The sequence below is a fragment of the Castor canadensis genome, chromosome 19 (assembly GCF_047511655.1).
Source record: "Castor canadensis chromosome 19, mCasCan1.hap1v2, whole genome shotgun sequence".
NCBI classification, from domain to species: Eukaryota; Metazoa; Chordata; class Mammalia; order Rodentia; family Castoridae; genus Castor; species Castor canadensis.
Window position 1 is genome coordinate 5,910,463 of NC_133404.1, and position 26,072 is coordinate 5,936,534.

General features: G+C 44.2%; 1 protein-coding gene across 1 annotated transcript; it reads right to left on the reverse strand.

Moving 5' to 3' along the window:
- On the reverse strand, positions 1-25,395 carry Snupn (snurportin 1). Its single transcript, XM_020175877.2, has 9 exons — positions 24,839-25,395; positions 21,153-21,315; positions 17,442-17,589; positions 10,443-10,547; positions 10,104-10,200; positions 8,204-8,301; positions 5,368-5,445; positions 2,831-2,911; positions 1-734 (listed from the first exon to the last, which is right to left on the reverse strand). Exons 1-9 carry the CDS (start codon positions 24,996-24,998, stop codon positions 411-413), a joined length of 1,254 nt encoding a protein of 417 aa, XP_020031466.2. The 5' UTR covers positions 24,999-25,395; the 3' UTR covers positions 1-410.
- Between the last annotated feature and the right edge of the window lie 677 nt (positions 25,396-26,072).

Below are 26,072 nucleotides of genomic sequence, written 5' to 3' on the forward strand. Positions count from 1 at the left end.
AAACTCAGCAGAATGTTTGAGTGCTAAAAGGGGTGAAATGGGCCAAGACTTGAACAGTCATGGGTAAGTAGCTTGGAGTGGGGGTGCGGAAAGAAAAGTAGGAGAGATTCATGGCTGTTTCAAGCTTAAGAATCACAAACAACTCCTTTCTTAAGAATTACATATATTTACATTGTGGTTCTGGGATACACTTATAGTAAGAGCTAGTCAAGTCAATCTGAATTCCACCCAATCTGGGACCGTTCCCCAACTGCTTGAGCCAGCATTTCAGAGAGGAGATAAACTATCTCCAACTGAAGAGGCTTTGGAACATGCATTCTGACATGAAGTCACCTGTTGTCTCCGGGTCCTCCTCGCCAGCCTTCCTCCTGGGGCCAGGATTCATGCCAACTGTAAGGACACTGCCCCGTTTAGCTGTCCATGATGCTCCCAGGTTGGTCTGGGCTGTGGGGAGGACTCTTCAGCTTGGGGGTGGACAGGTACTCCAGCTCATAGTGCCCATTCTCTAAGGCCTTGTCTGTTACTTTCTCCTTCATGCCCTCCTTCTGGCTCCTCTTGTGTTCAATAATCTGCTGGAGCTGGTGCCCAGCATATTCTGGCTTGGTGGTCAGTGGACCAACTGGCACAGCCACACCAAGGACATCTGACACCATATAGGGACGTAGCCAGCCTACCAAGGGAGTGCTTCCAGGGCTATAGTGGGTCTGCTTATGGTAGAAGAGAAGTCCATCTACCTGCAGGAGAAGAAATCAGGGATCACAATAACTTCGGGGCCACACTGTTTCCAAGAGAGTCTATGTACACAGAAGCAGATCTTATGATGTAACTCGTTTGTCTGGGCTACTGCCAAAGGAAAAGAGAGGATCCTTGCTTCTCACATGTGCAGTTTCTCTAAATAAATGGCCTAGGTCTGGGCATGGTGGTGCACACCTATAATCCCAGCACGTGGGAAACAGAAGCAGGAAGAGCTCAAGTTCCAGGCCAGCCTGGGCTACTAGCAAGACTGTCTCAAAAACCAAACCAAACAAAAAAAAGACCCAGAAAGCTCAATTTTAGAAAATAAAAAAAAAAAAAAATAGCACCTTCCTGTTTATAGAGTGCTTTCCTACACACTATTTACTTAACACACTTTTTTTGTTGTTGTGGTGTTGTTATTTTTGAGACAGTGTCTTGCTACATAGCCCAGGCTGGCCTTAAATTCTTGTACTCCTACCCTAGCCTCCGGAGTGCTGGGATTACAGGCACGCACCACCATTCCTGGCTAAAATTCTTCCGATATTTTTTTTTTTTCATTTTTTTGCAGTGCTTGGGATCAAACCCAGGGCCTTGTGTATGCAAGGCAAGTACTCTACCACTAAGCTCTATCTCCAGCTCTTTATTTAACATTCTTACCCACAAAAAGCATGTTTGAAGATGGGGCCACATGGACTCAGGAATTCTGGGGACATACAGTGAGGATGAAGCAGTAATTCAACTTGAGTTTAGGTCTTCTGTCCCCAAATTCCAGGCACTTTGCACCACCCAAAAGTCTGTAACACTGAGCTCCTCAAATGGAACCAAAAGCAGGGAAACTGGACATGCCCCACTGAAGCACTAGACATTGGCTGTCCAGAAGCCCTGCTTCCCCAGCTATTCTTGGCTGCCTAACCCTCCCCCTAAATTGTGATCCATATTCTGGGAAACTCAGTTCTTCTCAACGAGAAGACCTACAATCCCACATTTTCTTTTCCGTGATTCAGTGACTCATCTCTAAAAAGCATTTATTGCCACTGGGGTATAAGGGTTATAAATAAAGACAGTGTTCTTACCACCTTCTTAATTGACTCCCAGAAATGAAGCAACTCAGCCTTTGCCATTTCCTCATTCGGGAAGCTATGATCCTTTACAAAATTATATCCAGTTCAAGCAAATACTTGCCGGTGACTAGGCAGAATTTAAAAGGGTGTGATGGGCAAAGGAAATGGTGTTGGTTGAGCCAAGAGAGGGTAACTGCAGATTCTGAGGATGACAAAAGACTGCCCCAGGACTGAGGGTGTAGCACTAGCTTAGCATATGCAAGTCCCTGGGTTCAATACCCAGCACCACAAAAAGAGAGGAAGAGAGGGAAAGAGGGAGATAGGGTACAGGAGATGGGGGGTGGGGAAGAAAGAAGAGAAGAAGAGGAGGAGCGGGGGAGAAGAGGAGAGAAAGGAAGAGGGAGAGTGGGAGAGAGCAGAAGTGGGGGAGAGGAAGTGAAGGGAGAAAGGAGGGAGAGGAGGAGAGGGAAAGAGGAAAAGAAGGAGAAAGGCAGAGAGAGAGAGAGGGAGGGAGGGAGGGAGGGAGGGAATGCTGAGGGCTAAGGAGCTTCTGGGAACAGGAGATTTTTCAAAGCTAAAACAGGGCAAGTCCCGGGCAATGGGATGAGCTGACTGCCCTACCAATGCCACTGCAAAGCAAGCACTGCCATTCCAGGAACCATTCTGCTTTGGCCAACAGAAGACTAGGGGTCAAACGTTTGTTGGGGTCAGTCAGTCATAGATGCCTCTTTACTTCATAACCAGCCATGGCAATCAAGTAAGAGGTCTACTTCTCATGCTTGTAGTAGGAAAAGACAAGAATGACCTGGGAATGGAAATCCTTACTTTTCCCTGGTAGTTAGGTGGGCTGTCTTTCAGGGGCCCTTCCAGCTCTGGCATTCTGACTTATCCAGCAGAGATAAGACTCAACTTTCAGCCCAGTTCTGGTGCTTTAATACAGTAAAATCAGAGGCTATCTTAAGACCTTGTGCATCTAGGCCTCCCTGTATTCTACAATCATGTAAAAGCAATAAGACATGTAATGGTTCCATTACCTCAAAAGGGAAATCCATAGACAGCACCTGACACAGGCTCTCAGGTGTGCAAGGGAAATTCTTTAGCCCCACAAATTTAAACTGAAATATAATCAGAACAAATAGTTAATACATGTTATAAATGAAAATTTCCACCAAAGAAGTTTTCAGTCTCATCCTTCCCTATCCCTTCCCCTCCTCCTACCCTCCAAACGTCTAAGTCAGAGGTTCTCAACCTCTCTTTAAACACAAGAATCATGGGGTGGTGGCGGGGAAGGGGGCTGTTATCTGGGAGCTGTGAAAAATTACTAACAACGTCACACCCTCAAATTCTAACTGAATTGGTCTGTGTGGGTGTATGGGGTCCAGGCACTATTTTTCTTTTTTTTTTTTTCTTTTTATATGGCGCTGGCATCGAATTCAGGGCCTCATGCATGGTAAGCAATGCTCTACCACTGAGCTAAAATCTCACTCCCACCACATTTTTTTTTCAGGAAGGCAGGATCTTGTTATGTTGCCTAGGCTGGCCTCAGACTCTTGTACTCAAGTGATCCTCCTACCTAAGCCTCCCAAGTAGCTGGGACTAAAGTCATATGCTACCACACCTGGCAGACCCTAGCAGATGGCCAAGATCCTGGGCTATCACCCTGGACTGTGGAAAACTTGGGGAAGGCAATCCCTTCTCTGAGCTACATTGTCATCTGTAAAATAAAGGAAATGATGATATGAAGACACTCCCAGCTTAAATACGAGAGCTGTGCTTCTCAAAGTGTGGTCCACAGACTAGCAACATCAGCATCACTGGGGAACTTATTAGAAATGCAGGTTATTGCTGGGCGGGATGGTACACACCTGTAATCCCTGCACTCAGGAGGCTGAAAAGGAGGGTTTCAAGTTTGAGTCTAACATAGGCTACATAGCAAGACTGTAGGAAAGGAAAATAAAAGAAATGCAGATTCTCAGGCCTTACCCCTAAACCACTCAAAAACTCGTAAGAGTAAGGCCTAGAAGTCCATATTTTACCAAGCCTCCAGGTGCTACTGATGCATGCTAAAGTGAGAACCAATAGACTAGACTTCTAAACAGCATTATTCATAAAAGTAGTTTATAGGGCTGGAGATATAGCTCAGCAGTAGAACATCTGCCTATCTTGAGATCCAGGCCAGGTTCAATACCCAGCACCATGAATAATAAAGTATAATAGCATCTTATATCAGCCATTATTTACTGAGTGTTTACCATTAAGTATTATACTAGGAGAATTTCATATTTGGTTCTTATAATAACTCTATAAATTAGATATTGCCCCCTTCCTCTTTTTTTGAGGCAAGGCCCAGGATGACCTCAAAGTGGAGATCCTTCTGCATCAGCATCCCAAGTGCTGGGATTGTAGAAATGTACCACCATGCCTGTTTATTAGCCCCATTTTGCAAATAAATAAACTAAAACCAAGTGGGGCTGCAAACTTAACCTAGTAATTATTACTGTAATTTTATTTTGTGGGTACTAGGGAGTAAACCTAGGATTTCATATATGCTAGGCTAGTGGCCTACCACTGAGCAACATCCCCAGCCCTGAATCCAGAATTCAGAGCTGGACGAATATGAAGCTCATGCTCTTCCCATTATACCATTCTGCCTCAAAAAAGATCATTTCAGCTGAGGAGTGGCAAACAGTAGAGTGCCTGCCTAGCCAAGTGGGCAAGGCCCTAAGTCGAAACCTCAATACTGCCAATAAAAACAAAACAAAAAAAAACAAAAAAAACCCACTGTATTTAGAAAACAGATCAATCCAAATCAATCCCTACCAAAAAAAAAAAACAAAAAAAAAAACTGTGGCTGAGCCAGGTACTGGTGGCTCATGCCTATAATCCTAGCTACTCAAGAGGCAGAGATCAGGAGGATCACAGTTCAAAGCCAGCCCAGGCAAATAGTTCTCAAGTCCCTATCTCAAAAAACCCTTCACAAAAGCAGGGCTGGTGGAATGGCTCAAGGTGAAGGCCCTGAGTTCAAGCACCAGCACCACAAAAAAAAAAAAAACTCTGTGGCTGGGTGCCAGTGGCTCACACCTATAGTAGTCCTAGCTATTCAGGAGGCAGAGATCAGAAGGATCACAGTTCAAGGCCAGCTTGGGCAACAAAAGTGAGACCCTATCTCAAAAATACCCAAAAACAAGCTGGGGTGCTGGTGGCTCACACCTGTAACCCTAGCTACTCAGGAGGCAGAGATCAGGAGGACTGCAGTTCAAAGCCAGCCTGAGCAAATAGTTTGTGAAACCCTATCTCAAAAACAAACCCACTATAAAACAGGGCTGATGCAGTGGCTCAAGTGGTAGAGTATCTGCCTAGCAAGTGTAAGGCCCTGAGTTCAAGCCCCAGTACCACCAAAAAAATAATAATAATTATTATTATTATTATATATACATATATAACAAAATAAAGGGCTGGTGGAGTGGCTCAAGTGGTAAAGTGGTAGAGTGCCTGCTTAGCAAGCATGAGGCCCTGAGTACAAACCCCAGTATCAAAAAAAAAAACCCGTGATCCTAACAACAGGCCTTACAGGATTGAGCTTGGTTTTCTCTCCCAGTCCTTCTTCTTCTGGCAACTTTGAATGCATCCAGTAGAACCGAAAATCAGTCTGCCACGGAGAAGGGAAATAGAAAAGATGAAATACTGCTGATCTCAAATTCTAATAAAAACAAAATGACACATTCTAATTAGCCGCCTGACTTACAAAGACCCTGAATGCTACTGTCATTATTCCCATTTCACTTATAACCATAGGTCAGAAAGAAGTTTATCAAATGTTTCAAGGTTTTGTTTGGTTATTTTTTTTGCCTGACAATCCAGCAGGGCCAAGTGTGGGAATGCCTGCCTATAACCCCTGTACTACTGAGGCTGAGGCAAGAGGATCATGAGTTTGAGGTCAGCCCAGGTTACACAGTAAAACTGGAGGTGTGGCTCAAACTATAGAGTACCTGTTTTGCAAATATGAAGCTCTGAGTTCAAGCCCCAGTACCACCAAAAAAAAAAAAAGAAAAAGAATTTTCTTTTTTTGCAATGTTGGGGATCAAAACCAGGGCCTTGCAAATGCCAGGCAGGTGCTCGACCACTGAGCTATATCCCCAGTCCAAGTCATTTCTTTCTCTTTTTTTGCAGTACTGGGGCTTGAACTCTGGGCCTATACCTTCTGCTGGCCCTTTTTTTGTGATGGGTTTTTTCAAGATAAGAGTCTCTCGAACTATTTGCCCAGACTGGCTTTGAACTGCGATCCTTCTGATCTCTGCCTCCTGAGTAGCTAGGATTACAGGCGTGAGCCACAGCACCCACTGTCTTTTCTTTATAGTATTAAAACACAGATGGTTTTAGTGACTAAATTTGGATTGTGAAAGCATGTGATGAAACTTCCTCCAACAGAATCAAAGTGAAACATATGCCAGGCGTGGTGGTACACACTGGCAATCCCAGCACTTGGGAGGTTAAGGCAGGAGGATTACAAATTCAGGGCCAGACTGGGCTACACAGTGAGATCCAGGACAACTTGGGCTATATAAGGAGACTCCATCTCAAAAACAAAACAAAACAAAAAAACCCAAAGGAAAATATATGCTAGAGCGAATTTATATTCTAGAGTGTAGGCTTGGCTCTATACTTGGGCAAAATAATCTGTGTCTGTATGAGGAGGATAATAACAGTACTTGCCTCACACAGTTGTTGCAAAGGATTTATTTTAATGAGATAATACCTACAAAATGCTTAGCAATGCAAATCCTAACTGTAATGTTTGTTTGGTTTTGGTGGTACTAGGGTTTGAACTCAGATGTTCTAACACTTGAGCCATCCCTCCAGTCCTTCATTGCTTTATTTTTTGGACAGGGTCTTGCATTTTTGCCCAGAGCCAGCGTGCGACCATGATCCTCCTATGTATGTCCCCTTGATTCCCAATGTACGACATCATCGTACCTGGCTTGTTGATTGAGATGAAGTCTTGTTAACTTTTTTTGCCTGGGCTGGCTTTGAAATTCTATCCTCCAAATATCTGTCTCTCGAGCAGCTAGGAATACCAGCACGCACCACCATGCTTTGCCCACTAACTGTTAATGTTTGAACGAGGTATATCTTAGAATTCTGAAGAACCATTGGCTCCTGGCATGTTTAGAAATGTACTATGGGGTAATGGCTTTGAAAAGAAGTAGCCTATGGCGACAACTCTTGATTGTCATGCTCAAACCTTCATGATGATCACCTGGAGGCTTGTTAAAACACAGACCCACCTCTGTAGATTCTGGTTCAGTAGGTTTGAGAACTGCATTTCCAGTAACTTTCTCATACAACTGGTCCAGAGACCACACACTGAGAACTCCATGGTACACTAATTGATGGAGTACAAAAACCACCACTGTTGCATCAGGGAATGATGGGGAAGTGATGTGAACACACACAGAGGCTTGTGAGACAGACCCAGACTCACTCTAGTAATTGCTACTATTGTAAGAGCATCAATGTGAGAATAAAGTTGAGGAAAGGTGAAACCAAAATGGAGGAGGGGAAAGGGGAGGGACTCTCCCTTACTTGGAAAATCTCTTCCCGAAGTGACCCTTTGAGATATGAAGATTTTTCTGGGGGGAGTGGTGGTATGGGATTTGAACTCAGGGCTTCCCACTTAAAAAATAGGAGCTGTATCGCTTGAGTCACACCTTCAGTCCTAAGATTTGAAGGCCCTGCATTTTCAGGGTCAAGATGTGGTAGCTGAACTGAGGGAGGAAGGAGGAAAAGGGTGGGGGAGAGGGGGAGGGGGTCAGGGGGGAGAAATGACCCAAACAATGTATGCACATGTGAATAAAAGAATAAAATAAAAAAAAAGAACACCATGTGATGAATGGAAGGAGACTGGAGCAGTGAATTTAAGGGCCAAGGATTGCCAGCAGAAGCTGGCAGAGGGGGCAAGGAAAAAAAAAAAAAAGATGTGATAGCTGAAGCAGTGAAGGGTACAGGAGTCTATTTAATGGTGTCTTACATCCTATCCTCTCTTCCCGCTGTCACCTGCATAAGGTAGCATCCTCCTCACCCCACAATCTTCCCTGCGAGAAATTCTACCGTTCTCTAGAGAGCTGAGAGGGTGGCCACAGCTTCTACAAAGTCCCAGCCTACACCTCTGCTATTCTCCCTTTCCTCCCTCTCAAGAACTGCTAAACTTCCCTTAGTTCCTCTTATTTATTTTTAAGACTAAGCTAATTTAAACACCCTCAAAGATGCAGGGAACATTAGATAATGTTCTTGACATACCACATCCTGTACACACCAAGAAGTTGGTCACGTACCAAACCCATATGCTGAGCCACCTTCCCAGGAGGAAGGAAAACAGGAAAACACATGAGGGGCATATTAATCCTTACCTGGCAGTCGTAAAAAGGGTGTCCCCGCCAGCACATCACATCCAGAACGTAGTAAGTCTGGTTCACCTCACTGTAAATGCAATCCAGAATGGTGTAGTCTGGAGACACAAAGCAGAAAGTCTGGACAGGATTCTGTTTCCTGCCGAGGTTCCCTCCACCACATCTAGGAAGCTCTGTCTTAGAGGCTCAGGTCCAACAAGCCTCAGTGCTTGCAGCAACTGCCAGCAGTAAGGATGAAGAAGAGTTTACAAGGGAGAGAATTCTTCACGGCCCTTTCTGGCTACCTAGTACAGTTTAAGGATAACATGGGATAGAACAGCACGGGAGGGGTTAAGGCAACTATTTTTCCCCCAGTACTAGGGTTTGAACTCAGGGCCTCGTACTTGCTAGGCAGGAGCTCCACCAACTGAGCCACACTCCCAACCCACAAAGCAACTCTTAAGCCAGGTGGAAATCCTGAACTTCTAGGCAAATGAAATGAGTAGATGACATCTACTCATCTTGGAAAAGCTCAAGTAATATTCCATTTTGTTCTAAAATTACTTTTTCTTTTTTTTAATTTAGAGACAGGGTCTTGCTGGCCCAGGCTGGCCTCAAACTCCTGGGCTCAAGTGATCCTCCTGCTTTACTTTCCCGAGGGGCTAGACTACAGATGCACGCTAGCACACTCATGTTAAAATTGCTGTTTAAGTTCCCATAGTAGACACTGTTACATGGAAACAGTAAATACAGGCAATCTTTGCCTTTTACAAAATGGAGATAAGATGATCACAGACCAAAGACTCAAGAGTTGAATTATATAGCATACACAATGACCAAGAGTTCCAGAAAGAGAAGACTGCAGCAGCAAGCAATGCTTCACAGAAGGGATGCAACATAAATAGTCCTCTGAGATCAGGAGTTAAAGAACAGGCCAGAGGGAAGGACGGAGGTCCTTTCAGGCCTCTACTGAAGTGGCATGAGCAAAAATCCTGAAGGAGATTGTATGGAGATCAAGCAAATGTAGGGACCAAGGAAGCAAATCAGCTCAACAGAGGATGGACATGGGGTGGTGGGGGAGAGGCAGCAAGCCTGCATGGGAAAGGTAATAAACCCAACAGAGAAGCCTGGATTCGCCACAGAGAACATGAGAAAGTACTAAGGGACCCAGTTCTGCCGCCACACAGAACCTCTACGACCTCAGTCTGCTCAGCCAGCCCAGGGGGAAGGAGAAGCTCAGGCTAGGCCAAGGAAAAAGAAGAAAGAGAAATTGACAGGGAAGCCCCAGAAACAGTTGACTGTGCCATTGTACTTGACATTCTCTCAAGAACCTTTACCCAAAAAACTGCACCTGTCACTTTGTAATGAAATCCAAAGGCACATCAACCTTAATCCAAAAATCTATTGCCCAGCATGTCTCATGAGGTTGCATCTATTCTGCAACTGAGGAGGCCTGACCTTGAAGGGGAGGACACTGTCTGTATGCAGTTTCAAAGATATGCTTTCAAAGTGGGTCTTTAAAACAACTAACAGTGTGGTGGTGCAAGTCTGTAATCACAGCACTTGGGAGGCTGGAAGTATCAGAAGTTTGAGGCCAGACAGGCATTAATGGCTCACACCTCTAATCCTAGCTACTTGGGAGGGTGAGTTTGGTAGGGTCAAGGTTCCAGGTCAGCCCAGGCAAATACTTCTCAATACCCCATCTCCAAAATAACCACATCCAAATGGACTAGAGGTGTGACTCAAGAGGTAGAGCATCTGCTTTACAAGTAGAAAGTCCTGAGTTCAAACCCCAGTCCCACCAAAAAAGGTTGTCTGAGGCCAGCCTGGGCTTCATAGCAAGGAAAATCTTACCTCAAAACAAAACAAAACAAAACAAAACAAAACAAAACAAAAAAGTTAAGACATCTTAGGTAGGTACCTTTTGCTGTCGTTGAGTTTCGCCTGTTGCCTCCTGGCAGAAGGGAAGGAAACCTGTTGACACAGTAGCCACTCTTGGTGTAGGCACTTGTGGAACCCTGTGGGAAGAAAGCTACCATTCTTGTTAGGCATCCACAGGTCTCTTTGCCTCTTGCTTCCTCATTCTGCAGTGGTGTCATCAGCCCAAAGATAACTTGCAACAGATTACTGCTAAAGGAGAGCACTGCATGGCCTATTCTAGGCACAACAGCTGTGGCAGATAAGGAAAACTGAGGGCAAGGAATCCCTCTCTCTGTAAATCAGGCCTGCTAGCATGGGGGGGCAGGAGGCAGCTACTCACCCTGGAGGCCACGATAAGGGCTCTTTTCCCAACAGGGCACACGACCACAATCCATTCTTGTCCCAAGTCTGAAGGGACATCAATTAACCACTCAGAGAGCATCAACTGGGAACACAAACAGGGTGTTAAAGATCAGTAGAGGTGTGCTGTTCAAATGTTGTAAGGACAAAAGGCCATGTCCTACACATAAAATACAAATGTAAGTAAAAGATGAGGGCAGAAAGGCTGACAGAGGGACCTCCAGCCCCAGGTACTCCCATTCAACTGACAGGATGGAAACCACTCACTGGGAACTTGGCTTCTCTCCTCACTTCACTGTTACCACCTACATCCACACTCTGGTTATTCCCTTGCCTCCAAGACCAGGATGAGAGGCCCTCTTTCTTTCTATACTTTGCCTATCACCTATCAGCACCTTAACTATTATGTTCCAGGGGCTGCACCTCAAGAACAAACAGGGTCCTTCATCTTGAGATGCTCTTAGACTAAACCATCATTTCCCAAACCAACATCCCAAATATTGCTGAAAGATATTGAAAATCTGCCTTAAAAAGAAAAAGATGGAGCTGGGTGCCAGTGGCTCACTTCTGTAATCCTAGCTCTCAGGAGTCAAACATCAGGAGGATAGCTATTTGAAGCCAGCCCAGGCAAATAGTTTGTGAGATCCTATCTTGAAAATACCCAACACACACAAAAATAGGGCGGAGTGGCTCAAGTGGGAGTGCCTACCTTGTAAGCGTGAGGCCCTGAGTTCAAACCCTAGTACCACCAAAAAAGAAAGAAAGGAGAAAAGGAGCCACGCACCTATAACCCAAGCTACTTGGGAGGCTAAGTTCAGGAGGATTACAGTTTGAGGCCAGCCCAGGCAAATAGTTTGAAAGACCCCATTTCCAAAATAATCAGAGCAAAATGGACTGGAGGTGCAGCTCAAGTGGTAGAGAATCTGCTTTGTAAGTGCAAAGCCCCAAGTTGAGAGTATAGTTCAGTGGTGGAGTGTTTGCCTAGCATACACAAGACTCTGAACTCTGGATTCCATTCCTCAGTACCAAAAAAAAAAATCACAATGAAATTGGGAAGATGATCTCTTCTATTCAAGTCAATCCCATCTATACACGCACTCTATCCCATCAATCAATCACTCTTGGTGAATATTTCATCTCTCCTTCTCTTAGAAATTCATCTCTCAAAACTTTTTTTTCTTTTATTAAGATAAGGCTCATTATGCTGTTCAGGCTTGTCTTGAACTTGTTAGTTCAAGGGAGCCTCCCACCTCAGCCTGCTGAGTATCTAGAACTACAGATGTGAAACATCAGACCTATCTTTCATTCCTCAATCTTAAAAAATAAAAACCTTTTATTGGCATTTCTGATAAGCTATTGTACTTTCTACTTTTTTGGTGGGGGGAAGTTGGCAGTACAGGGCCTTGTGCTTGCTAGGCAGGTGATCTACCACTTGAGCCAGGTCCCCAGCCCTCTTCTTTATTTTTTTAATGTGGAGGAAAGATTTATTTTGGCTCACGATTTCAGAGGTGTCAATCCATCATGGTGGGAAAGGGAGGAGAGCAGAACAGTTCACATCATGGTGACCAGGAAGCACAGAAAGGGACAGGAAGGGGCCAGGAACAAGATACTCCCAAGGACTTACTCCCAGTTAACATTTCCTCCAGCTAGGTGCCACCTCCTAAGGTTTCCAGGCCCTCTCAAAATAGCACCACCAGCTTGGGTCCAAGCCTTCAACACACAAGCCTTTCTGGGGAGAACACTTCATATCCAAACCATAAATTTATTACTTCAAGGCAAACTCTTAGCTGTTGAGCCCCGATTCAGAGGGTTCAGTATGTGATCTCTGGTCATTTGGTCCTAGGCACTTTTGCAGAACATCATGTCGGCAGGAGCAAGTGGCAGGGGAGAGCTGTTCATCTCATGGCAGACAGGAAGGAGAGAGCTCTCCTATTTTTTTTTTTTTTTAACTACTTAATACTTCTTTTTGTTGTTGGGGATGGAACCCAGGGTTTGCTATGCAACAGTTTTAGTACTGAGTTATATTCCCAGCCCCTACTTAATGTTTCCTTTTTCTTCTCTTCTTTTTATTTTCTTTGGAGGTACTGGCATTTGAACTATGGGCCTCAGGCATGCTAAGCAGATACTCTTACCACTTGACCCATGCCACCAGTCATTTTGGTTTTTTTGAGACAGTGTTTTAATATGTAACCCAGGCTGGCTTTGAACTTATGATCCTCCTACTCAGCCTCCCTAAAGAATTACAGGCACCACCAGGCCTGGCTTTTAATATTTGTTAAAGTTGCCTGGCCCAACCCACTCTTGACAACCTCATCCAGATTTGCTAACCCCACAGCACTGCTAAGCCATCAGTGACCTCCTCATTGCAAAATCTCCCTCTTCCCTTACTTCTTTCTTGCCTTCTCCACTCCACTCCTTGCCTTGTGTTGTGCTGTCAGCCGTATCTTCTTGACACATTCCCTTGGCCCTGTGACAGTGCTATTCTATTCTTCCCAAATATTCATCCATATACTCCCCCAGAAAAAGTAATATTTAAGGGACTGTTTCAGATGCCCTAGAAGGTGGATCTCTGGTACTTCAACAACTTTTACACTTCTAAGAGGAGACCTCCTAATTGTCCCTCTCCAGACCTTTCTCCTTTTCCCTTGACCTATGCTACCCACTGTCTGCTTGGAATCTCTTTCCCTGCTTATCCTCTCTGCAGCTTAAACTCAGAAAATCAAAAACAGAATTCACAACCTTCTGTTGTCCAAATACTTCCCACCTGTGAAAACCTACCCTTTCCCTTCTCATCTGCTAGCCATGTTAATGAAATTTCCACTCACTCTGTTACTGAATTTTAAATTCAAAGCATCATCAACCCTCCCTTACAGAATGGTAGGAATATAACACTATAAGCACAAGTGATGAAAAATAAGAGTTGGGTGTGGTGGTTCACGCCCAGAATTCCAGTACTCAGGAGGATGAGACAGGAGGATTGAGAGTTCAAGGCTACATAGCAAGACCCTATCTCAAAACAAACAACAACAACAAAAAGATAAGCTATACCAAAATTTAAATCTTTTGTGCTGTGAACAATACCACCAAGAAAGGGGAAAAGACAACCCAGAGGATGGAGAGAAATATTTGCAAGTTATGTATATGAAACTTGTATATAGGATATATTTTTAAAAAAAAAACAACTCTATGATTCAGTAATAAAAACAAAAAGTAGGCAAAGAGCCAAGCACCAGTGGCTCACGGCAATAATTCTAGCTACTTGGGAGGTTGCGATCAGGAACAGCACAGTTTCAGGACAGCCCAGGCAAATAGTTTGAGAGACCCCCATTTCCACAATAACCAGAGCAAAATGGGATGAAGCTTTAATTCAAGCATAGAGCGTCTGCTTTACAAAGCATGAAGCCGAGTATAAACCAGAGTCCCACCAAAAAAAAAATGGGCAACAAATATGAATAGACATTTCTCCAAAGATATACTTAGTCAATAAGTATATGAAAGGTTACTCCAGAGGACTAGGGGGATAACTTGGTGGTAGAGCATTTGACAAGCAGGTACAAGACTCAGCCCAACACCACTAAAAAAAATTTTTTAAAAGAATGCTGCTCAACATCGTTAGACAAAATGCAACAAATGAGACATTTGGGTTGGAGGAGTGGCTCAAGCAGTAGAGTGACTACTTGGAAGCAGGAGGTTCTGAGTTCAAATGCTAGTACCACCAAAAAAAAAAAGAAAAAAAAAAACCCTTTGAGATGCCATTTCACACATATTAGCAAAGGTACATTTAAAAGCACAAACAATAATGAGTCCAAGAAAAGATATGGAGAAAATGGATCCCTCACACACTACTGATGGCAGTCCCTTTGGGAAACAGTCTAATAGTTCCTCAAAAGGTAAACACAGAGCTATCATATGACTCAGCAATTCCACATGTAGGTGTATACTCAAAAGAAAGCATATGCTCACACAAAAACTTACACAAGTGATCACAGCAGCATCACTCATAATGGCCAAAAAGTATAAGCAATTCCAAAGGGCGTTAATTAAAGAAGGGATAAACTGAATGTAGTGTATCTATGTAATGGAATATTATTTGATAATAAGCAGGAACAAAGCACCAATAAGAGTTATAACATAAACGAACCTTGAAATCTTTATGCCAAGAGAAGTTACAGAAGACCACATATCATATGATTCCATTTATAGGAAATGTCCAGAATAAGGTAATCAACAGACACAGATCAGTGGTTGCCAGTGGCTAAGGAGAAGAAAGGATGATGGGGAATGACTGCTAGTGAGCATGGGGTTTCTTTTGTGAACTATGAAAATGTTCTAGAATTAAATAGTGGTGAATATACTAAAAAAAACTATACACTATAAATAGGTGAATTGTAAGGTACATGACTGTATCTTGGTATAGCCATTTAAAAACGGTAGGGCTTAAGTTGAGAGAGTGGCTCAAATGGTAGCAAATGTGAGGCTCTGAGTTCAAATCCCAGTAATGACAAACAATAAAGTAAATTGAAAATGACAGTAGCAGCTAACACTTGTAGGGGACTTTGGACTCTGGGCTAAGTGTATGGGGTACAGTATTTAATTTAATCCTTCTAATAATCCTATGACGTAAGTACCATTGCTATTCCCAGTTTTACAGATAAGAACCAGAGACTTGGGTTTGCAGAGTGGCTCTAGTGGTAAGAGCGCCTGCCTTTCAAGAAACCAGATTTAAGAGTTGTTAAGTAACTGGCTTAAAGTCAACACAGAGCCTGGCTTGGAGGTCAGAGCTACGTGACCTCAGAGCTTACACCTTTAGTCATTTCTCATCCTGCCTCTGATCCCATCCATTCTACTTTGGCAACATTTCCCACAGTCATCACCTCTTTTCCCTTCCACCTTCACTGCCCTCAGCACCTCTCATCAGATCACGTTAGCAAACCTAACCTTTCCACCAACAGGCTCTTTCTTCTCAGGTCCTTTCTGCACACTACTTTGTAAGTCACTACATGAAGCCTCAACTCTGTGCCCTGACTCATAAATTCCCAAGTAGCTTCCTGAAATCTAAATATAGGCTGGACACTGGTGGCTCACACCTGTAATCCTAGATACCCAGAAGGCAGAGACTAGAAGAATTATGGTTCTATTCCAGGCAAATAGTTCATGAGACCCTATCTTGGAAATACCTAACTCAAAAAAGGGTTGGCGGAATGGCTCAAGTGGTAGAGTGCTTCCCCAATAAGCATAAGGCCCTGAACTCAAATCTCAGTACCACCAAAATAATTAAAAAATAAAAATAAATAAAGTTTAAACCCCTTCACATATTTTTGAGGCACATTACATCTCTTCTGCTGTGCTCTATCCCCCAATTCCGTGCTGTTCCACCCTTGGTAAGCCTGCGAACTGTTCCTGAGCACACCATATACCCCCCATTACTAGGCTCTTGCTCAGCCTACTCTTACTGCCTGTGAGATAGAAGGAAGGCTCCTAGAAACCATCATTATGACCTCCCAGTGACCTTAAAGGATAGAAAGAAGGAAAGGCAGGTTGGACAGTGTGAGAATAAGGACTGACCAATCAGAATGTTGCAGGAACACCCAACCAAAATGCTGCTTTCTGCATACCTAATTAGAATAGAGATTGAGTGAAGAGAATGGATAAAAATCTCAGATCACATTATTTCTTGGGCACCTTCTCTTGGAGACCTCCTCATCAACTCTGGAGGCTCTACTCTCTCACCTTATACTTGTCTATCTCAGTAAACTCTCCTGCTTTACTCGCTCATTGCCAGTGCAGTTCATTCTTAGGCTTCCTGAGACAAGAATTCAGAACCCCTCAAATCTGCTGTTTCACCTGGAATGTCCTAGAGTGCTTTGCACCTGTCTGTCAATGTCCTACCCATTCTTCAAGACTGCCTCTTCTTTCATTAACTTTCCCCTGACTTCACCCCTTACTTCCTCCCCAATTGAAGGAATCTCACTTTCTTATAGCAAAAATCATATTCTACACTTATTCTAGGAGTGCAGGAGCTATTTCTGGTCCTTGTCTATCCTCCAGAAAGCCTGGCTTAACACACAGCAGGTCCTTCAATGCTTACTGAACAGAACTGAATTGTATTTTGTCACAAAGAATGTTATCTGTACTGTATTTGAAGCAGAGAAAGGTATGGAGGGGTATTCTTCAGAGCCATAGTCTAAAAACAAAAGGAATCTGAGCTCTAGAGAGAAAGTATATTGTAACAGGGTAGACCTCTGCCTCAACCTGGGCCTGTACCTTTCCTCTAGAATGCCCAGAATATCTACAATACAAGGACAATCTCCATACCCACTACCCCTATGGCACCATAAGCCATACTGTTTTCCTCTCTGGATCTAATAGGGCACTTACTCATTTTTGTAATAGAGAATGGTTGTTTCATGGTTCAAACTCACCCTGGTCAACTGGCTGGCCTGGGCAGGCTCACTTTATTCAAGAGCAAATGTACTTTCTGCCTATAACCACCTGAGTGTGAAGAGCCAAGACTGAGCTGGTACCATGAATGGGAAAGATTACCAACCAGAGGAGGGAAGCAGACACTGCTGGGCTGGGCAGACCCCATCCAGATCAGCTGTGCAATGAAGCTGGGGATATAGCTCAGTGATAGAGCAAGCCAAACATGCACAAGGCCCTGGGTTCTATCCCCAGTACCACCAAAACAGGAACAAAAGATGAAGACATGGGCCTGTTACTAGATCAATATCTCAGGGGTTTTTTACAGCTGTCTGGCAGTGCCAAACCCACTACTCACAGACTCCACCACTAATTGCAGTCAGTCTATAGCACTAAACGAGCTCTTCTACCATCCCACTCACTCTACACATAAATTGGCATTTTCTTTGCAGTTCCCATTCCTTAGTCCTGCCAACTGTTCTCTCTTTATGGCAGCACTGTTTCAGTGGGCTTTGTAAAAGGAGTAGGACTAGCTGAGTCAAACCTCTGGACCACTCACTTGATTAGCATAGCGTTTTGGTAACTTCTTGCTAGTGTCAATGTCCATTTCTTCATCATCTTTCTTATCATCTTCATCCTCACTCTCCATCCCTGTCCAGTCATCTTCAGCCAATCTTCTGGCATGGTTCACATAATCCAGCCGCTTGCTGGAAGGAAAAAAGGTACAAACACAGATCTTTACCTCTTATACAATGATACCCCACAACATGACACATTTCACTTCTTTCAAAGGCTCCAAATTTGGCAGCAGCCTGGGGATTCTGGTGGGAGTAAAAAATGACTGAATTTGCTTTGCAAGGCTAAATTAGTATAGCAGGGCACTGATGGCTCACACCTATAATCCTAGCTACTTCAGAGGCTGAGATCGAGAGGATCGTGGTTCGAGGCCAGCCCAGGCAAACAGTTCACAACATCCTGCCTCCAAAAATACCCAGAGCAAAATGGACTCGAAATTTGGGTCAAGTTGTAGAGTGCCTGCTTTACAAAGTACAAAGCCCTGAGTTGAAGTCCAAGTCCCAAAAGGAAAAAAAAAAGGTAACCCTCTCTGAACACACTCAGCTTTCCTCACAGTTTCCTAAGAATGGACAAAGTAAAATACTGAAAGGAATTTCCAAGGTTCACTAGTTGGGTAGGCTGAGTCCGCCCTCACCCAGAGAAAAGACACTTCCTGACTGGCAGATTTCTCATCTAAAGGCCCCTGGGGGTGTGGCGGGGAGTGCTGGTGGAGTGGGTCAAGCGATGACAGCACCTGCCTAGCAAGCATGAGGCCCTGAGTTCAAACCCCCATGCTACCAAAAAAAAAAAAAAAAAAGGGCAAGGGATGGAGAGGAAAACACTAAGATGCAGTGTAAAGTGCAAAATAAGGACAGCTTCTGGGGCTTTCCACTTTAGACAACTTTCTGAGGAGAAGCCAGACCTTTCTTTAGTTCTTGCCTCACTTTCAAAAAAGGTCATTTAGTTTACCACTTAATATCTTTCACCTTGTTTCCTTTTATATTTATCTTTCTTTAAAAAAAAGAAAAACAACTACTATATATTCTAGAAAGTCTGGGAAATTGTGAACCTTTTCCAAATTGATTTGGAAATACCATGTATCCTCCAACACTTGATTTCCTCAAAATGAAGACAAGAATGCAACCACTGAGGTTGGTTTCTCCTCCTCCTAGTTCTTCTAGTTCTTCCTTTTTTTCTATGGTAGTACTAGGGTTTGAACTCAGGGCCTTGCACTTGCTAGACAGGCACTCTACCACTTGAGCCATGCCCCCATCCTTGATTTCTTCTTAAACACATATGTTCGTGCATATGTTCATTCACACAAAGTTGCACCCCACAAAGGACATATGGAAGCACAACAGTCTTTTATTTCAAGAATCAAAGAGAGCTGGTGTCGTGAATGAAAGGATGTATGTCAGTAGTTATTTCCTGGGCACTGTTTGTAATCAAAAGGGAAGGAAACTGCTCAGATGTCTATCAGTAGAGTATTGGTTTAGATATTATGAACCATTCATTCAGTGGAATTCCTGGTACCATAAAAAAGGAATCACAGGATAGTTTATGAGCTCATCTAGAACCTCTCAAATAAAACGCTATTAAAGAAATGTGCAGGGCAGTATTCAGTATGTGGGTATTTGTTTGAAATAGTCTGGTACAGTGGCTCACACTGCAATCCTAGATACTTGGGAGGCAGAGGTTGGGAATATCACAGTTCTAGGCCCATCCAGGCAAAATGTCTGAGAGAGTCCATCTCAACCAATGAAAACCTGGGTGAAGTGGCACATCTGTCATCCCAACTACGCAGAAAGCAGGATTAGGAGGGAGGCAGTCTATGTCGGCCCTTATCTGAAAGATAACTAAAGCAAAAAGGGCTCGGGACGTGGCTTAAGTGGTAGAGCACCTGCCCAGCAAGGGAAAGGCTTTGACTGGAACTCGCAGTACTACAACAAAAAAAGGTATGAGGTATGGCGTTTCACATCTTATCAGGAGGACAAGGCAAGAGGATTATGAGTTCAAGGCAAGTCTAGGCTACCTAGCAAACCCTGCCTCAAAAAAAAAGAAAAAAAAAAACAAACATGAGGCCTGGGGATGTTGCCCAGCTGGTACAGCACTTATCTAGTGTGCACGAACCCCTGGGGTTAATCCAAAGCACTGTAAAAGTTTTCTTTTTTTTTGAAGGCTATATATACAAACAGCCATACACTTGCTTATATCTGCACAGAATATCTTTGGAAGGGTGCATGAGAAACTAGTAACTCAGGAGAGGAACTAAAATGACTGGAAGACAGATAGGGAGGGAGATTTTTCACCATATACAGTAGATCCTTGGTGTCTGCAGGTACATGGTTCCAAAGAGACTGCCATTGGTGGAGTGGCTCAAGAGGTAGAGTGCCTGCCTAGCAAGCATGAGGCCCTGAGTTCAAAGCCCAGTACCATAAAAAAAAAAAAAAAAAAGAAAAAGAAAACCTGGCCAAAGAGAGTGCCATTGAGGAAAAACCACAAGTGCTCAGGATGCAGAATTCAGCATTCTAAAATTACTCAAATTTATCTATACCACACATACAGTAGGTCTGAGTATCTGTAACTTGAAGTCTCATGGAGTAGGCCTACATCATGATGATGAAAATTATTGTTGTATACATTAATACTGAGGCACTAGGGCTTGAACTCTGGGCCTACACCATGAACCACTGCACCAGCCCTTTTTTGTGTTGGGTAGTTTCGAGATAGGGTCTTGCGAACTATTTGCTCGGCTGGCTTCGAACCTTGATCCTCCTGATTTCTGCCTCCTGAGTAGATAGGACTGCAGGTGTGAGTTACCAGGGCCCAGCTCTTTTGATTTTTATTTTTTTATTTTTGGACCACACTTGGTGAAAGCTGCATGTAATAAATCCACAAATAAGCAGGCTTACTGTATTCTTTTATATATTCTGAACCACACGAATATATTATCTTCTCCAAAATAATAAATAACAATTGAAAAAAGGAGGAAAGGCATGATCTGGCAATATAATCTGCAAGCAGTCAGATGCCATAGAGAACCATCTCTGCTAAACCCATCCAGTGACGAAGAACTGGGCAAAATGCAGACTCTATGCAAACTGCAGCTGTTAATAGTTTCTTCTAATCTCTAATTCCTTAATTTATGACCCAGAAGAGGCCCACGCTGTACTGAGAATAAAAGGACAGGCCTTGTCTTCAGAGCAGCCCAGCCTCAAACAGACCTATTCTGCTCTCTTTCCCTGTTTGCTCATTTTGGCATTTAGACTTACAAGTATGGAAGACATTTCCTCTGATTCCCTGAAGAATTATTTGTCTTGACTTCCCAAGGGCCCCATAGAAACATTTGGGCAGACAGGAAGACCACACCAACACCAGAATTCAGAGTGTATGAGAAGCCACACATTAGTAGCCCAGGGAATTTGAGGAGTGGAAGTCTAGGCGTGGCTTGCACAAGTCCTTAAATTGCAAAGCTCAGTACTGTTGGCAGGAAAAATAGCAAAATTTAACCAAATAATTGAGCTTTTGCTCTAAGCTTCTGTCTCTACCTTCTTCCTCTTCCTTTCCTAAGCTCTGGGGATAAAGGATACCTATCTCTGCCAGGATTTACCTTCCCAACTTTATGGATAGGAAGATTAACCTACAAAATGTCTCCCCTTACTTGGGTCAGAGTCCCAGCCGAGAGAAAGAAGTCAAGGAGTTAAAGCGTCCTTACGATTTCTGCAGCTCCAGTAACCTGCGGCGTCGCTCACTCTGCTCCAAGGAACTGTACTTGGACTTGTACTGGGACAGGCGGGGGTGTGGGGCAGCTGTGCTGTTCAGGTCTTGAGAGACAGAAAAGCTACTAGCCAGGGCTTGACTCAGCTCTTCCATCTTCTCTATAAAGGAACCCGTGAAAATGTTTCATTAATTCTTATCATCCCATGTGTGCAGGCAGTTGTGATATGATGGCTACCATCCTCAAAACTCCACTTAATTCAAAATTACAATTGCTTCCATGGGGAAAAAGAGAAGTTAAAGGATAAGCACATTTATTACGTATTAGCAGTAACAATATTTTTACCCGTATTTCCATAATGATCTGTTTGATAGCTCTGATATATAAACTTAAACCAATTACCTAGCAAATTCATCCAGTGATTGAATCTGACTTTTTGATTCCTATCACCAGGAGCCTGTCATTCACTCCTTACTACCACTGATATCCAGTGATGCACTCAAATAGCTAATTTTTCCCTAAGTAGATCTAAATAGGCATCACTCAACCAACATAACTCAGAGATTGAAATTTTTATCCAATTGGCCATTTAATTCTATAGCAAAGGCTTACTCAAATTAAGGAAATTTAGCTGTAGGAGAAATGGGGCCCCTGGAGGAAGACAAGAGGAGCCAAAAAAAACCCAAACTGGACAGTTACTTCCTCATTTCATAGTTTTGGTTTTTGAGGGGGTAGACAGAAGAAAGGTGTTAGGGCTACCTGTGGGAGACTCATCTGGAAAAGAGCTGGCATGTGGAAGGCTGCATATGAGAACAGAAGTGTGATGTGGCACATTAGGGCAATAGAGAGCAACTGTCTGGGGCAGGGGGGGGGGAACGCCTAAAAGGATGGGAATGGAGAGTAGAGATGAATTCATCACACTCTATTCACACTCCTGTGAATGAAGATATGTGGTGGCACAACTCACCCAAGGGTTAAAGATGTGCCTCAGACTGTAAGAAAACAGAACAGTGGGAAAAATCTGACTCACACAGGTGGCCTGGCCCAACCTTTCAGCTCTGATAGAAATAAGAGGGCACCAACCAGCACTAAACTCAACGCCAGGTCCCAGTGCTCTGAGCACCAAAATCAACAGGTTCATTCCAAACTCTCCATAGCTAAAAATATAACTCCACAGGCCTCCCCTTGACCAATAAGGTGTTTATTTTGTTTTGTTTGAACTCAGGGCCTCACACTTGCTAGGCAGTCTACCACTTTGTTTATTGGGTATTTTCGAGATAGGGTCTCTTGAACTATTTGCCCGGGCTGGCTTTGAACTGTGATCCTCCTGATCTCCTCCTGAGTAGCTAGGATTACAGAGTCAGCCACCAGCAACAGGCTTCTTTTTTTTTTTTTTTCCTGCCTTGAGACAGAGTTTTATCATGTATCCCAGGCAGGCCTTGAACTATGATCCTTCTGCTAGGATCACAGGCCTAAGCAACTACACTTAGTCAATGAGTTACTTTCCACTGAGCACTTGAAGTCACGTTTTTTAATTTCAAGGATTAGGATTTTTTTCTTCAATTTGAAAAGAACTGGTAATATAATTCAGTGGTAAAATACTTGTCAACCATGGGCAAGGCCTTGAGTTTGATACCTGGCATGGAAAAAAATAGTGTGCTTTAAATACACATGAAATTCACCATCTTAGCTTTTTAGTTTTGTTTTATTTTTGAGACAGAGTTCCAAAAAAGGGAAATAAATAATAAAAGCAGAATGGTAGGATATATAGCCCAGGCTGGCCTTCAACTCATGATCCCCCCTGCCTCAGCTTCCCAAGTGCTATTTTTTGGGTTTTTTGACAGTACTCGGGTTTGAACTCAGGGCTTCACACTTGCTAGGAAGGTACTCTACCACTTCAACCACTCCACCAGCCCTTTCTTTGTTGGATATATTTTAATAGGGTCTTGCCAACTAATTGCTGGGTCTGGTTTTGAACCACAATCCTCTTGATGTCTGCCTCCTGAGTAGCTAGGATTACAGGTGTGAGCCACTGTCGCCCAGCAGCAAGTACTATTTTTAAGTTTACAATTTAGTAGTAGTATGTTCAACAGTGTTGTGCAACCAATCTCCAAAACTCTTTTCACATTGCAAAACTGAATTCCTATCTCCTGTAAACATGAAAGGAATGGCCATTCGGTGGATGACGGTTGAGGCCCCCACTAGCATCCCTAATGGGCTGTGATGGTGCATGCCTGTTATCCCAGTACTTCGGAGACTGAGGCAGGAAGATACTGAAAATCATGAGTCAGAAGCCAACCTGAACACATAATCAGTTGAGGCCAGCCTGGGCTACATAGCAAAACCCAGTCTCAAAAAAAAGATGTGGTACACTATGCTATTTTCTCCACATCCCTGATGTTTCTGTTTGAAAACTGTAATAATTTTTTTTAAAAACTGCCTTCAGTTCATCAGTGTGACCAAATACCTTTTACTAGGCCCTTATCATGTTTTTTTTTTTAATTGTTAAGTGTATATTAATTGCACAAAGGAGTTACAGGGTAGTGTTTCACACATGCTTATATCGAACACTGATCATACTAATCATCTCTCTTGTCCCCATCACCTCCTCTCCATGTGTTCTACTATTGGAGCCACTCCACCAGCCCTTTTTGGTGATGGGTTTTTTTTGAGATAAGGTTTTGAACTATTTGCTCAGATCGGGCTTCCAACAGTGATTCTCCTGATCTCTGCCTCCTGAGTAGCTAGGATTTCAGGCCTGAGCTCAGCTGCTTGAATTCTTGATACCCATTCTGACTGGGGCGAGATGAAATCTCAACGTCATTTTCATTTGCATTTCCTTGATGGCCAAGGATGTGTTGAACATTTCTTCATGTGTTTATTTGTTGGCCATTTGTACTACGTCCAAGAATTGTCTGTTCAATTCATTTGGCCCATTTATTAATTGGGTTGTTGATTCTTTTGGAATTTAGCTCTTTAGTTATTAATCCTTTGTCACTGATCGCTGGCAAAGATGTTCTCCCATTCTGTAATCTGTCTCTTCATTGTAGTGACTCTTTGCCTTGCAGAGCTTGTTAGCTGGATGCAACCCTATTTGTCAACCCTTGCTCTTTTTTGCTGAGTTACTGGGAGTCTTTATGATGCTTCTTACCTTGGTGTTGGCTCCAGCTCTGCCAAGAACCACAAAACCCTTACAGCTGAAGCGTGGCTCTTGCTTTTAAATTATTACTTAGATGGTGCTAGTCAGACCTTAGCGGCAAGCGGTTTCAACCTGCACCCTCTAACTTCCCAAGGCCTGACCCGCCCCAGGCCCAATCGCTTCCTTGGCCCCTCCGCCGCGGCGTCCTCCGCCTCTCTCCACCCCACACACTCCGCTCCAACCTGGCGGCTCCACCTGCTTGGTTTGGCCGTCCTCCTCGCCACTGCCCCCCACGGCGTTTGTCTAGCGACGGGGTCATCTAGGCCTAGCATGAGTCTCCCCTCCCCCACAAAAATGCTTCCCCCGCCCCCGCCCGGGGTTATGGCCAGACTGCCTGGCACACGAGGACAGGTTCTGCCCCTTCCCCCCTCCCCGGTGACGCCCTGGGAGGCCGGAGTGAGGGGACGCCCAGAGGGAGTCACAGCCCGGTGCCAAAAGGGGCAACTCAGTATCCCGCAGGGCCGTGCTCCAACTTAAGACTCACCGGTCCAAGGTAGCAGTTGCACACGCCGCCACCGCCTCCAACTCCGGTCCCGACCAATCAGCTGCAAGGGGGAGGGCCGGACCCGCCCCCTCGGCCGCGTCGCGCCTTGAGATTCACAATCCCGCTGGCCCAGTTTCCGGCTCCTCTCGCCGTGGCGCATGCTGGGAGTTTGGTTGCGGCCGGCCGTTACTTCCGCCCTCAACGGCTGAGGCTTTTCCGGAAGCTGGGGCTTCCTACTTTTCCTTTAGACTGTCGGAGACTCGTCCGCCAGAAAGGCTTGATGTGGGCAATCTCAGGCCTGGGCGACCTCAGTCTTGAGCACAAGCTCCTCCACGCTCCTTTAGGCAATAGGAGGAGCTGCGACGTCGTAATGCGGCAGTCAGGGTCCCCAGGCCCTGGGTCCCGCCACCTCCCCATGTCCGCGCGGTCCCTCTGACTGCTCCGACGGTTCTGTGCCCAGCTTTGATGCCCATCGCGCCAACGCCTCCTCCTTCGCCCTTACACCACCAGCAGCCCGTACTGGCCACTGCCGGTGGGTGGGTTGCTGTGTGCTCGGTGATGTTAAGGACCGCGTTTGAATTGTGTTTTAAGTTGGCGGCGTGCTACACCGGACCGGGCATGGAGTCCGCCTAGCGGCCAGGGATTTAAGAGACCTCAACAAACTGCATCCTCTGCAGGGGAAGGACTGCTGAGATGTAAAATTAACAGGTGAAAAGCTCTTTTTATTGAGTGCTTACATTAGCCAGATGCTTTGCTCATTTAATTAATCTTCAGATAACACGAGGAAGTACAAAGACTGAAACTCAGGTTTAAGTAACTTGGCCAAACTCGCACAGCTCTTGAGCCAAATGTTTAAATTTGCCAAATGTTTAATTTCTAGAGAAGTAAACTGGCTATGTTACTACATAACAGAAACGAAATATCAAAAGTTGACCCATGGAGCCAGTGACTCACAACTATAATCCTAGCTACTTAGGAGGCTGAGATCAGAAGAATCGGGGTTCGAGGCCAGCCTAGGTAAACAGACTTCATTTACAAAGTAACGAGCAAAATGGACTGGAGGTGTGACTCAAGCGGTAGGACACCTGCTGTGCAAGCGGAAAGCCCTAAATTCAAACCCCAGTCCCACTTAAAAAAAAAGTTGGGAATCTTAAAAATGTCAAGATGTGAACCTATTGAATATTTTTTTATAGTCATAACACCATCCATTTGCATGGTAAAGGAGGCTGGGGAC

Bases quoted from the DNA above. Each gene is read 5' to 3' on its own strand.
- Snupn (XM_020175877.2), bottom strand. From the start codon at position 24,998: ATGCGCCACGGCGAGAGGAGCCGGAAACTGGGCCAGCGGGATTGTGAA. The intron at 17,590-21,152 runs GTAAGGACGCTT...TTTTCCTTCCAG, and splicing joins TTACTGGAGCTGCAGAAATC to CAAGCGGCTGGATTATGTGA. The intron at 735-2,830 runs GTAATGGAACCA...CTTCTCCTGCAG, and splicing joins CTATGGATTTCCCTTTTGAG to GTAGATGGACTTCTCTTCTA.